Source organism: Psittacula echo, assembly GCF_963264785.1.
Source record: "Psittacula echo genome assembly, chromosome: 3".
In the NCBI taxonomy this organism is placed as follows: domain Eukaryota; kingdom Metazoa; phylum Chordata; class Aves; order Psittaciformes; family Psittacidae; genus Psittacula; species Psittacula echo.
The window spans coordinates 71,263,467-71,278,436 of NC_137736.1; the positions used below are offsets into that span (position 1 = coordinate 71,263,467).

Sequence of the window (14,970 nt, forward strand, 5' to 3'; positions counted from 1 at the left end):
CTTGAAGTGATAGGAAGTACTTAATACATACATTCCCTTATTTCCACTTCAGCCACAGTTTTTTCTTTCTCTAAAAATGTACCACTATATATGGTGTTGGGTTTGCATTCGGAATCAATCTGACTCATAACTTGTGATGATTGGTAAAGCAAATCAGGTTTTGTTCTTTTGTATGATTGGTTTAGTAAGTCTTTTCATTATTACAATTACTTCCTTGAAAAGATGTTCTAAGTTGTAAAAAAGGAGTAGATTTTCATTGCATTGTTTCTTTTTTTAAGGTATTTTGCCTTCTCAAAAGAATTGAAAATATTATTCATATATCTACTCATAATTGTGACAGCAATCAGTTTGAAATTATTTTCATCTATGCCAAATGAACATAACAGCTTTTGGAAAACAGATTTCTCTGCTATAATTCTTTTCTAGTCAAGTCTGTGAGTTCCAGAAGTTTTTCTAACTCTTCCAAATTTCAAAATTACTATCAAAGTAATAAACTGACCAAACACTAATATAAAAAATTGCTTTTAGATAAGTTTACCTTTTTTATGTCCCTTAAGAGTTCTCTCTGTATGTGTGGGGTCTGAGTGGGTGTGTGGAGACAGACTGCCATGCTTATTCTACATCCAATGCCAGAAACACCTGAACTATCTCAGTCATGGATGCCTGATAGGCAGCTTAGCATGATGCTTTAATTGAGCTGTTTATGATTATCTGTAACTTTGTGTGCAAAAATGGAATTCTTTCAGGTTCTCTGAACTTAACACTGCTGGAAATGCAGGATAGTTGGGTTGCGCTCTCTGCTTGAGGTCCTGCAGAGGAAATTTTCTTAAACCCATTGATCTTGCCACAGACTTGCTCCATTGCATGCTGAGTTAGTCTATCCTGATGTGATCTGCAGGTCTGCAGGCCATGAGTTGAAGGGCTCTGGGTCTAATTAGAGAAACCAGGACTGTCCAAGTTGGTGAGGGTACCCCTGTTGTAGTACAAAGTACCACGAAGATACTTTCTGGTGAAAAAAAGAAGTCTGATCAGAAAAAATGCAAGTATAATGAGACAGTGCCATTATAAAATTAATGTTAATGAAAAAATGTCTAAGAAAAGGGTTTAAAAATTAAAAGAGGGAGTTGTGGTATTAAGTGAACATTGTAGATGTGGCAGAATTGGAGTTTTAGAGACAAAGTGTTCTTTTATACTTCCACATTTATATGAAAATTATTCACAGTATTTTGGGAAATTCCTTAGCTAACCAATATTTAGTAAATTCTTGGACAGGAGAAGAGGATAAGATAGGGAAACGTAATTTTTGTGTGAGTGGGTGGATGAGAAGAAAGAAAATTGGCACAAAAATGAGGACATCTCACAGCGGTGGCTCTCACAAAAGCGTGAGGGAGTTTCAGCAAGTTCTGGGGGACAAAGATCTAAATGAGCTTTCAGATTTACAATAAATCAGGTGCCCAGTAAAATACAGCTGAGTTGCCTGCAGAGCATTGGCCTTGGCTTCTTAACTTCAGGGCTGGAATCAGAGGAGCACAGGAACACCTCAGAGTGCTTTCCTAAGAGGTATTCAACCTTTAGCAGCCCTGTGGAAGATTGTTGTGAGGACACTCCTGAACCAGTTACTTATGTTTGGCCACGCAACCGCACAATGCTGTTAGAGCTCAGAACTGGCAGGCTCATAAGACAAACTTTGAAAATGCCTGTGGCTCAATACGTACATATAACCATGTGCATGTTTACAGCAGTGGCACAGCAGGAGTGTATTACAAACAAAGCAAAAGAGCATTTAATGTATCCATGTATTTATTGAGAATCTCCCTTTTAATTGAAGGAATATAAGCAAACCAGATCCTTTATTTTTGTATTTGTAAGATTAACTGGATAGTAACAAACATACTTTGTTTCTTTTCTGTCTTATAATCCTGTTTCCTATCTGTTTCCTTTCACAAGTATGAGTTTTGTTTTTAGCTCTTCAAGCAGTGAAATTAGTAGCCATTCCGTTTTCCTGTGCAAGCAAGATCCATCATTAAGGTCTAGATCCTGTAAAAGTTTGACCTCCCATGCCATATGCCTCTCCCACTGATTTCCTGCTTGCAGTAGAATGTACCTGTATGATTGGAGGTGATGGTCAGAAAGTGAGAGCTAATCTCAGAGGTAGCCAGAGCCATTACTTGGGAGGACTATGAATATTAAGCAGCAGACCTCGTGCTGGATTCTACATTCTTTGGGGAGTCAGGGCGCTGAGCTCATGTGTTCATGATGATCTGTGTTAACCTTGCACAGTTACAAGCCTCATCTTGGAAGGGCCTGAGTACTTATCGGCGCCCTTTGTTTTATGTAGAAGTCATTGTCTCTTGACACCTGAAGGAAAGTTTATGATTTCATCTGTTTACAATTTCACACACAAATTCAATACACGAGATTGCCCACAACTTTGAATGCATGTTTGGTGAAATCATAGATACTCCATTTGTGAGCTGCTGAGACTCAACACCTATTCTTGATAAGATGTTGTTGTTTAAACTGGCGATTTCTTCTGGCATGTCTTTTTCTGATCTGTGCTCAGCTTCTTCCATTCATTCCATAGTTTCTAGCCAAAAAGAACCACATATATTCTGAGAGTATTCTGAAATTACTTTTCCTTGCAGAAAGTATTTGTAATTTTAAAAGCTGAAATAGCTGTTCAGCTTTTATAAGGCATAGCTTTCAGTAACCAAAGACAGGGTGTCCTAAGATATCTTTCAGGCATGAAGACATACTCATAAACTTTATTTGTATTTTTTTTTCCTTCTTTAAAAAGTACCAAGGGTAAAATATTTACTCATAAATTACCACTTGCAGAATTTCTGCTTTTTGTTGTAATAAACTTATGTCCCAAATTAATCTTCATTAGGGACTGTAGTGACAAGGGGTAATGGGTTAAAACTTAAGCAGGTGAAGTTTAGATTGGGTATAAGGAGGAAGTTCTTTACTGTAAAGGTGGTGAGGTACAGGAATGGGTTGCCCAAGGAGGTTGTGAATGCTCCATTCCTGGCGGTGTTCAAGGCCAGGTTGGACAGAGCCTTGGGTGACATGGTTTAGTGTGACGTGTTCCTGTCCATGGCAGGGGGGTTGGAACTAGGTGATCTTAAGGTCCTTTTCAACCCTAACTACTCTATGATTCTGTGATTCTAATCAGCCTCTTCTGAACTTTATTTTGTGCATTCTATTATGCAAAGCAGAATTTTGGCATAAAAATCACAATATCATTCTGTTGTGTTCCTGATTATTCTTTTCTCCAAGTAATTTGAAAAAGTAATTGTATTACATTAATTTTGAATATAGCAGAAACTAATAAAGTGTAATTGCACATGAATTCCAAGTAGAAAAGATTATTTATTTTTAAACAATAATAAATACTGCATTTTTTTCTGAAATAATTCTTGAGGAACTTTGTGTTTAAGTATAAACAAAAATAATTATTTTTTTATCTTGATCTCCCTTTATTGAGTATCTCAGTAGAACTCTGTCATACAAATTCAGATTCCACATAACCGCTTGTTAATTAAACACAGGCAAGTGCATCAGTCTTACCTATTTATGTCATTCACAGGTGTTGACAAAATCTATCTAGCTATAACATTCAGGGAAGTCATTAAAACAATCTCTCTGCTGGAATGAGAATGACTGTGGATGCAGCATTTTACTGCTCATTACAGTCTTGGTTCTCAAAGATTATTTTTGCCCATGTCTGTTCTCATCATATCTTTCTAATGAATATATGTAAATGTAGTGATGTATTTCTGGTTTTCTGAAAATTAAACAGGAGACCTCTTTGTCTATTCTGCATTTTTTAAAGGTCTTGTTTATTTTCACATAAAATACATATGTAACAATGTCCCTGTGTCTCTGTGTCTAAATAATCAATTTCTAGAAAAAGACACTTTCTCATTAAGTATTTTACCACGTACATATTTCAGCTGGTAATGTTTAACTTTTCTGACCATGTTTGCTTTCAGAGCAGAGAAGACAGAACTGCAATAGTAACAAGATTCTGTTCTTGTTATGGTTTGTCCCTGGCTTCCAATGATTTTAACTTGCTTTGTCAGTCATGCCTTCACATAGTATGATCAAAATTCTGCCTGAAAAAGACCAATTTTCAATTAAATTCTGACAGAAAGTAGGCTGGTAACTGGATACTTTGTCATTTCTAAAAACTACTGTAATTCAGCTCTTCTTTCTGACATTAGCTTTCTATTTCATCAGTTTTGCACTAAATGATTTCAAGGGTTTGATACAAATGCTGTGAATATGCATTAAAACACAAAGGGCTGATTATACTCCTCCTGTTTCCTCAAGCAGATAAAATACAGTCATGCCAAAGTTTTTAGGGATGTTGTAGTCTAACAGGAAAGAGCATGCATTAGTTTGGGATGAGGGGAGAGACAGTGAGGGGCTGGGTTACAGGAAAGTCCTTCTATTTGAGCCTTGTACTCTCCCTTTCCTGCTCCTACTGAGGAATCCAGATCTCTCTCTCCAAGCCCTTAGGTCTCCCTCAGCCACTCACAGGACTCATTCACAAGAACTGATTGAATATAGTCATGATAGCCTTGTTCTAGTGAAGTCAATTATATGCATGTACTTACAGAACCAGGAGTAATGTTATTTCTTGTTCCTTCAAGCCAAGTTACTTCCCACTTGAAATTCTCAGTTGATATCAGTCCTCTTCCATCTAGCTCAGCATGGCAGTCCCTGCTCTACAGCCTCATGATCCCCATCTCAAGGTGTGGAGTGGAGCCTTCTCCTCTATCACTGTGCACCCAGCAGAATGTATTACAGCCCCATATCATCTTGGCCAGGAGTCCTTACTTCCACCCTGTTGTTGACTGTCATGAGTAATCTACCCAGCCCTCTTTACTAGCTTTTCCCAAGCTCGCTCTGGCTCCTGCCTTCAGTAAAGATGGAAAACAAAAGAAAAATAAAGCAAACAAACCTATCTGAGGTTGCCCAAATGATCAGAGGGCTGGAACACCTGTCATATGAAGACAGGCTGACAGAGTTGAGCTTGTTCAGCCTGAAGAAGAGAGGGTTCCAGGGAGACCTTATTGTGGCTTTCCAGTACTTTAAATGGAGCTTATAAGAAAGATGGGGACAGACTTTTTAGTAGGTCCTGTAGCAATAGGACAAGGGGTGGTGGTTTTAAACTAAAGGAGGGGAGATTCAGACTGGATATGAGGAAGATGTTTTTTACTATGAGATGGTGAAACACTGAAACAAGTTCCCTAGTAGATGTGACATCCCTGGAAACGTTCCGGGCCAGCCTGTATGAGACTCTGTGAAACCTGATCTAGTTGAAGATGGCCCTGCTCATTGCAGGGGGTTTGGAACTAGATGACCTTTAAAGGTCCCTACCAACCCAAACTATTCTGTGAGTCTATGGCAAACCTACCCATTAAAACGCTGAAAGTGAAAATCTCAGAGACGTCAAAGGGAAAAACCCAACTATAGTATGACAAGACATAAAAGAGAGGGATTCTCCCTCCCTGGAGTTGTTCCCCCATGTGTCTGAGATGGAGTACTATCATCCCCTTTAAGTCTTTGAGGGGTTTATGAGTATGCTAATATTAACCTTGTCCACATTCTCAGACTTAATTGAAAAAGGTCTTTGGTTATGAAAGGACATGTAGATTTTCCAAACCACTAGTCATCTAATTAGAAGAACATGGCTTTCCTTAAGAGAGAGGCAGCAATCAAAGGCTACAAAACGAATTAAGGCTATTTCAGGTCAATGACTCCCAAGAGTTAAGGAGATTATGCCTACTTCTCATTCTAGACATCTGATCAGAAGGGACAGCCTTTGACTCCTTGTGGCACTTACCTAATGCTAGACCACTTTCTTCACTGTTTAGTTAGCCTGTTTCTTATTTAGGACAACCTCACCAAGGGCTAGATTTTTAAAGTCCAAATTAAAATAGTTAGTTCTACTTGGAGGGAGAGGAACAGATTAGGTGATCTCTAAAGGTTCCTTGTAATTGCACCCTTTATGATTCTGTAGGCATTAAACAAAGTTTTCAAAAGGGCTTAAGAAGTTCCCCACTGATTTCTACAGGATTTAGTCACTTAACCTTCTTAAATTCTTTTGAACATTTTGTTGGGTACCTACCAATAATTTGCCTTATATCACTTTTCATTTTTTTTGTCACATTCATTTTGATAGTGTCTGATCTCTTCAAGCCAAAGATACGTAGGCAGAATGTTGTTGAACAAATAATATTTGCGTTTGAGAGGCTACATAGCAAACTCTTCTGGGCCAAAAATATCCTATATTTAATAGAATGCTGAAGCAGATTCTGCCCAAATATTTCCTCACGGTTTCTTAAAAATCGCTCTTATATATTGCTTATTGTGTTGACTCTTCATATTTCCCCAAGAAGCTTGTTTAAATAACAATATAATACCTCACAATCTGTTCAGTCTGCAAGTCTACATAAACCCTCAATTGTCATCCAACAAATACCAAACTGAAACAGAAGCTTTGGATGATTTTTTTTTTCTTGTAATTTCTGGCTTGGTACCGAAGACTATTCCCATATGGTCCTGCAGTTGCCCATGAAAAAACAGCACTAAGCTAAAATTCCTTATTTTCAAATAACACTAAAAAAAAAAATCAGAAAAATATATTGCATGCACTTTTTTTCCCATTTTCAACCATATATTTCAGATATTTATATCAGAATTTGCTTATGACCTTGTCTCACCTTGTGTTGCAGAACACCCACCAGCACTTGTCTCTTCTGCCAGCTCTGCAGCGGTCTGATACAAGAGCAATGCACTACATCACCACAGTTTTTACCTGTTGATAGCATACAATTCTCTGTCAAATTCAAGTTGAAACAGTTACTTCATGCAGTCTTTGCTGGAGTTTGTGCACTGCACACAACTAGCCAAATCTGTCAAAACCTTGATAATGAATAGCATTTCTCAAAATGTAAAGCCACTGAGCCGTATCTTAGCTGTTATAAATTGCCACAGATTCCCCTGAAGTCAGCAGTGCTGAGCCAGTACACCTAGGCTGTCAGACTGGTCCACACTCATTAGCTGTCACCTAGCAAAGGTATCATCCTATGTTGCTTTGCTTTTAATCTTATGCCAAGGCTTTTATTTTTCCAGGGTAGAAACCCTGGATTTTTGAAATATATTACTAAATAAATACCCATTTAAAATGTCTGCAGTACCTTTTCAAAGCAGCGGGTGGCACTTGCAGAGCAACAATGTGCTGTGATTTAGCTTCTTTTACAGCAGTTACGGTGGTTTATTGCTTTATCTTTCTCATTTTGGACAAATGGGATCTCATAGGATGTAGCATTCAGGTCGAGTTCACACTAGCTGAGTCATTTGGTCTGCCTAAAGTCTGTCCTGCCAACAGCAGCCCTGAAGGGTGCCAGCACTTGTTGGTGAAGCAGTACCGGCAGATTTCCTGATTCTGTGTCTACAATCACATCTGTGTAAATAACCTCAAACGAATGTGGAAAGCAAGACATCAGCTTTAATCATGGTTTCGTAGGAGCACATGCTTTCCATCTAAAACCTTTTTATCAAGGAAATACTATTGGTAATTTGCTGACCTGTCACAGCTGTTCCTTGCAGATTAAAGTAACCTGCAGGAGTTCTTTAAGATGTGTTGTTGAAAACATACTTAACAGTAATCGGATGCTGGTAGGTGATTTCAGGACAATATCATGCCAAAAAATAAGGCGTTATGGCAGAAAGCTATATGGCAGTGTTATTTCAGCACCGAGTGTACTTATAGGTAACATAAAGAAGTAAATAAATAAATAACGGGTAATAAAGATACACTGAGGGTGTCCTCACACTACATTACAATCTAATAAAAAACCCAGCAGGCTAAGCAGATATACCCTAAAATAACCTCAGTAGAGTATATTGTACTTATTTAATTCCACATCATCTGATCAAGTAATGTCTTTTGTACATTAACACTGCTAATAATTTCCTCTGCAACATTCAAGAACTCGGCAGGTATCACAAGTTTTAATTGCCAGACTCATTTTATACCAGCATGTGGCATCTAGACATTATTAAACAAAATACTGATCATCTCCCCCAGTTTCTGTTTGCACAGTTCCATTGCATTTGCCTGGTGTGCTATGCAAATTTGGAAAATTAAATGGGAAGCAGTTTGGTTTATTTATCTAATATAGAAATAAGGATATATATTTTTAAAATCTATAGTAATGTTTGATCTTCTTCAGCATGCATATTGGCATATGCATGTCGGTATTTGGCTGACTCCTGCCTCCTTTAAATATGAGAAATGGATCACTTGAGCATATCTAAAAATATTATTTTTTATTGCTTTTTCTGGATATTTTAAATTTGAGATACTTTCACTAGGGTTCTGCTGAAGGACGGACTCCTAATCTTGAAAAGCTGTAATCCTTGGAAGTGCTTGGGTTGTATTATCAGTTCCATTTTGAACCACTGAGATCACTAGGCACCAAAGTATAGGATCTTGTGCATGCTCCTGTGTTCCTGGGTTAAAGAACTGGATACCTGGCTCCAGCCTAAATTCTGTCACAGTGCAGAGGCAGACAGGATGGTAACAAACCTTCAAGACTTTACCTAAGCCTCAGTGCATTGGGTATGTTTAGACCACAGTCAGTGCCCAAGGATGTACTGTTTCAGGTGCAAGTTTTGCAGCTAGTCCTTCTGAAAAACAGTGCAGGAAAAATAAATGCACTGTTTGCAAAAATAACCTGGTGCAACACCCGTGGTTCTAGGCCCTTACCCCATTCCCATCACTTCTTAGGTATATTTAGGCATGGTTAGGCATAACAGTAAAATTCATGAGCAGCTTTGGGAGTAGGAACTAGAACCCAGGCTTTTCTCCACCATCTCAGTGGGTCCAGGCATGGGCTCTTTCCTGCTGTTTCTCTTCATCTCTCTTGACTCCGTGGGTGTTTCGCTTCTGGCTGTGCAGTGCCAAATGCCAGCATGCAGTGCTGTCCTTGCAAACCTCCAGCAGACAACTGGTGTGTTCATTGAAGGCATCAAAACCAGGGGAACAAAACCTTTTCCAGCTGAGGCATGCAAGGGATTTAGCAGTATGCTTTTATTCAAAACATACATTGCCTTCTTCTTTGTTAGTCTTGCTACTAGAGGGAGGACTCAGCAGTCCCTGATAGACAAATGTGCCAGATACAAGTAGCCATTGGCCTAGACCTCCTGGCAGATTTTCTTGAGGTGTTGTTCCTTGCTGCCACTAGGATGGTTTTAACACTTGGCCTGGAGAAGGACTAAATGTGTCATTACAAGCACCCGGTCTCCCTGTGAAGTCTTTGAAAAGAAGCAAACTCCTCATTCCTGCTTTGCCAGGGCACGTTCCCTTGTTGAAGACCTGGGTGAATTTCCCTGCTTGGGCCACACAATCGATGCCAAAGTGTTTTGACACCTGTGATAAACACCGAAAGTGGTCTGTGCCAGATACTGAGCTGTAGACAATTCCAGGAAAATTTATTTGCCTTCGATTTTCTCTCAAGTCAGATAAGCAATAACTGGAGATTTGAAAGGAAATTAATGCTTCCTGTGTTTGAAATCTTTCCAGTTTCTAAGATGTTAACAAGCAAAGAATTGCTACTAGAAATAAATTGACATAACACATTAGCAGGCAGCACTCTTTCTTCCCCCGATGTTTGATGTAATTGCAATTATTCTAAAGCAATTATTTAAAACAGGAGAAAAAAACCTCAAACCAGTTGTTTTTCTACCTTCATTATTCCCATAAGTTTGATGTTCCTAGTTGAGACCTAAGAAAAAAATTAGCTAACACTTTACAAGAGGATGGATATTCTTTTGGTTTGGAGGTTGGATTTTTTTTTTCTGATAAGGGGAGAAATCAGTTATCTGGGAATCCACTAACATTAATTTCACTGATACCAGAAGAAAAAAGATGTGAAAGAGTTGTCATTGTTTTCAGCATCAGTTATATCTAAATCCATAGTAAGGTACCATGCTGATAAATCCACTAAAACTTTTCCTGAGATACTTCAAATTACTTAAAACCTACATAAGTATGTTTATATGAATTATTTACCCCTACGCAATATTTAATATAATGGCATATCCCATACTGTGATTTACAGTTTATTTTGATGTTAGCCATATCAAGGCAATGGAACCTTTTTTTTGCTTTATATTCTAATTTCTGTTCAGAATTCAACAGTTCTGAACAGAATTCAACAATTCTGTTACTATTTCTTTAAATCTTAACTGAAATTCCAGTACCTTATTTTCCAAACTACATTCTGAAGTGTTGCATACTTTATTTCACTTTCCAAGTTGCTGTTTTTTTAAGGACCCAACAGAATTTTAAAATAGCAATGTTTTCAAATCGTCTATGTTCTTACTTCCACAGGCAGTACAGGACTTGAGAAAGGTTAAAGAGGCCACACTTGAAAAGGCAAGGGTTAGGAAAGTGATTGTAGCTTGGTACTACAGGTGTGGCTTAAAAAGCAGTAATCATTTTATTAAGGGCAACCAGTATAATTAACAAGTTGTATTTTCTAAGCTTCTGTTTTTCTCCAAGTAAGACTTTTTACCGTGAATCAAAGTCAATCTGAGTTTTAAGAGTTCTAGCAAAATTATTTGTCAAATGACTCTGGATTTAGTGACTTGCATCCTTACATCACAGATCAGTTAAACCAATCTGATACTTCCAAGAAATAGTTTTAAAAGAAACATGCTTAAAGATTCCATTTCAGATTGATCAGAAACAGGGCACACATTGCTAGGAGCTCTCAAATCTCTCTCAACCGTTTGCTTCAGGATAACCATCTCCAAACAGTTCACAGTTTTACAAGGTGCCAGAGGCTTTCTGTTCTTCACAGGTGCAGTTCCTCAGCTAAATTCTTCATCTGTTATTTGTTCCTTGATTTGCCGTGTTTGCTGACCACTTGCTTAGGCATTAAGTGCTTGGGTTTTATGTATTAGTACTTTCACTTAATGTTCAGGAAGTCCTGTTCACAAGAATATGCCTAGAACACTGTTCATAACCAGAGGCAAACACATGCACATTTTGCTCACCACATTTTTTGTTCTACGTTGTGGGGGGGGAAAGCGACTTGCTTTCATCTCTCCTCCTCTAGGCACTGAAGTGATACGTCTAAGCTTTGTTAGCTGTCTCTGCTATATAGTTAAGGCATCTCCAGGGTATGATCCAGCCTACTCAAAATCCAGAGTGGAGGAGGGGTAGCAAAGATTAAGACAAAGTGTGACTTGGCTAATGGGAATAAAAAAGAAACCTGTGATAAAAGGAATAATACTTGTTCTAGTCGACAAATCTGCTGCTTTCTACAATGAACTAGCTAGGGATGGGGTTTGGAAGACCAAAACCTGCAAGAATAAGGCTAGGTTCTGATACGTTCCTCAAGGAATTTGCTCTCAAATGTGACCATTTTGATCTTTTCCACCATCCTTTTCCTGGAAAAAGACACTCATGCCACAGACTGTAAAAATAGCTTTATGATAGAGAACACTACGTGTTTAAATTTTTATACACTCAGCATCATAATGTTTCACTGGTCTGTCACGTACACATGCTGTATTTTATGTCAATTTGAAAGTACACTGTCTTTTTCTTAATTTTATAGCTCCGTAAATCTGTTTTCAGCATCAGAGCAAGAAACCTTCTGGAAAAAGAGACAGCAATCAATAAAATTCTAAGGTAAGAGTCAGCAGTGGTTTGATATTGGTTTGACTGTCATCTGATTTCTCATAACCTTGTTTTTCATGTATCTTACTGTATGTATAATATTTATTATAGTATATCCCTTTGTAGTACATCTATTGCCTTCATTATCAGAGATAAATTGCTCTTTTCTCTGGCTGTATCATATGTATAGACAGCAACAAGGGAAAGATTGATCTTCTTCAGTATGTATTTCAGTTCTGTGTCACATGGAAAGATCATGTTTCAGCACTTTTCACTTTTTCCTTCCAAATTAACAAAAAAATAATGTCTCTTCATATGTTGCCTAAAGAATTCTAGCCTAGTTCTTGCATAAATATGAACATAATAGAAGTTGTACACCAGAAAGCAGAGGCTACAGGTAATCATATTTCAAATAGGAAATGTACAATGAAGATTTGAGAACTGTGATTTCTTTAGAAGGATTTCCTGAATGTTTTAATAATGATCACTCATTTTGGTATTCCATATCAAGTAAGTACGGAGCACTGTAAGTAAGTAATGCAAGCCTAAGTCTCCAAGGTGCATGTCTAAAGTTATCGTATAGGTAACAGCATGTTGCAGTTTTTCATGCCGCTATTGGTTTTACCTTAGAATGACTCTCATTGGCATCAGCAATCCCAGCGATTTATAGATCATTCTTTCTTTTATATTTACACTCTCACAATAGCAGATGTGTCTCCAGAATATTATGTATGAGTGGTCCCAGGTAAGCACATGGTATAAACAGGAATAACTAATCTGAGCAGTACAACTGTGGGATTAGATTAAGTATGGCAGTGTTTTGTGGAGAGCAGTGCACGAGAAATTCAGAGTGATTCCTGAATTATGAAATTTCTTGAAAATTGCCTAGTGATTACATGCTATTTGAGAAATATTACAGCTCCACTTCTTAATACTCTGTAAGAATACAGCACAGGGAAAACTGTAGAAATTAATGTGAAACTTTGTCTTTAAAACCATGGTAATGAAAACATGAACAATTTCTAATTCTAATGGCAAAATGTTATTGAGAAATGCAATTACAATTATAAATACAGTATACATAATTATGTAATTACATAAGTACTCTATTTAAACGAAAAGAAAAAACCACAAAACAAAACCAAAAACCTTAGGGCTCTATTTTAAGCATTTATTTCACTTACATGAAAGTACCTTGATTTTACAGGCATTACGGTTAGAGATAGGTAAATACAAGTCACTTTGTCCTGAAAAAAAACACTTCTAAAAATACGTTTTTAGATACAGGCTTCGTGGCAATGTTTCAGTAAAACGTTTGTAATGAAACTCTATGTTATATTGCAACTGTGAAATGTTATTGACATCTCTAGGGTTACATAAATGTCAATTTGTTTGTCATGTTTCTTACACTACACCACAGAGAAAACATGCAGACAAAGAGAATACCTTATTTTTTTTATATTTAAAAAAATTAAATAAATAAGACCTGTGACATCTGTAGGGGCTCCATTCTTTCTTACATAGAAGAAAAAATTAAGTCCTGCAAATTGAAAATCAGAATTCTAATGAATTCTTCCATCAGCACAGCACTTGCTCCTTTCAGGAGAAGTCTGAAGCTGAGTGGGACAAGAATCCGAGCAAACAGTTGTTTGGACTTCACTGGTTCTCAGAGGTACCAGGAGAGAATCAGAAATCAGTCATTCCAATTTCAATCTTCTGACTTCCACTTGGTCCTTCAGAGCATGACTTCTGCCAAAGTTTTGTATATACGAAGACTTATCATCAATTCACCTGAGTTCTTTGGAAGAAGAATTTCAGACGGAGAAGAAAGTTTTCTGTTAATTTAATCTGCATTTACTGTGCTTTTCCATCTACTTCCTGGGTCATCAGCAATGAACTTTTGAGAAGACAGAGAAAAGGAGGGAACCTCTGTCAAGTAAGAAAAATATGGAATCATATGTCCTCTGATGCTTTCTGAGATGCTTTTAAGTCATTTGCAAAAGGCGGTCTTACGCTTCTCCTGACAAAAAGTAACAAATACTGTTTATTCTTTCTTATTACTGACTCAAAGTTGTTAAACCAGCGCTGAACTGTGACATCTCCAATGCATTTGTTCCAGCATAAGAAAATTGTGTTCATGGTATTGTGTCATGATGGGCATACTGGTGAGAGCATTGCCAGGCATGGGCCTGATGGTCCTGTTCACTGCCAGTGTTTCCATGTTGTTGCCAGTGTCGCCAGTGTTGATACGGGGGAATTTTACAAACAGAGAAGTGGGAGAAAGGATAAAATTTACAGCTGAAACTTTGGATTCAGCTCAGGGAACACAGGAAAACTCAAATTCACAAGACATAAGATTCTTTTTCTTATTTTTACTTTAATTGTAAATGCTGTATATTCCTTAAGTAGCTGAATCCTAGCTATTCAGAGTATCTGACAAAAGAAAAAAATGGCATTTATGCCAAGAACAATGAGAGATAACTCAAGATGTCTCTTCGGAAAAGATTCCTTCTAGAATCTTTTTAAATTTTGTCTACCTAAATTAAGGAGCACTTATCTAAATTATTGCCTCTACACAGTAAAGCTGTCCATAGGCAACTGCAACTTGATCAAATTGCCATACTGAAAAGAGTTTTAAGTCTGTTCTAGCTTAAGTCCACCTCTTACTTACCCCCCACACACACTTTTTAAATCTCAGAAAATTATATTTCAATCAAATTCTAAATGTTTCAACAGAATTGACATCAGAGAGTCACGGAATTGTTAGGGTTGGAAGGGACCTCTGGAGATCATCTAGTCCTACATTACACACAGGTACCTTTATGTCTCTTTTGTGCATCTTCCTCTATCTAAAACTTGTTTTTCCCTCTATATACAGAACTGCAGGTTGACATCTTCTTCCCCAAGAGGTGAAAGGAGGGCATAAGAAGCCCTCAACCACCCAGAGAGACGGGTAATACATTCAGTCCTAGTTGCCTTGCCTACTTGTCTCATGTTACATTATGCATCAGTACGGAGGTCTCAGGTCTCTTCATTTTCCTGTACCTTTCTTATTGCACTTCAGGAGAACTATCTAATTTCTGAAAACCCTTGCATGGAAACCAGCCTTCACGTTGCCCCTTCAGGTCTCGGTGCAGTTACTCCTAGGAACAAAATCAAGGATGTAGCAACTACTGTCCTGGGTACTTTGACTTAAACCAGTTATTTGCATGACCCCTGCCAGTGTCAGAGCACAGAGAGACTTAACTCTGCATAAGTTCATC

The 14,970-nt window shown here is 37.7% G+C and overlaps 1 protein-coding gene across 2 annotated transcripts in view; it reads left to right on the plus strand.

Moving 5' to 3' along the window:
- The window catches only part of NALCN (sodium leak channel, non-selective), a gene marked incomplete at its 3' end in the record, with an annotated part of 227,293 nt that overhangs the window by 171,546 nt on the left and 40,777 nt on the right, over window positions 1–14,970 (plus strand). For both annotated transcript variants that reach the window (XM_080612623.1, XM_080612624.1), the window contains one exon: window positions 11,646–11,719. In XM_080612623.1, coding sequence (XP_080468749.1) covers window positions 11,646–11,719 — 74 coding nt within the window. The remainder of the gene's footprint in view (window positions 1–11,645; window positions 11,720–14,970) is intronic.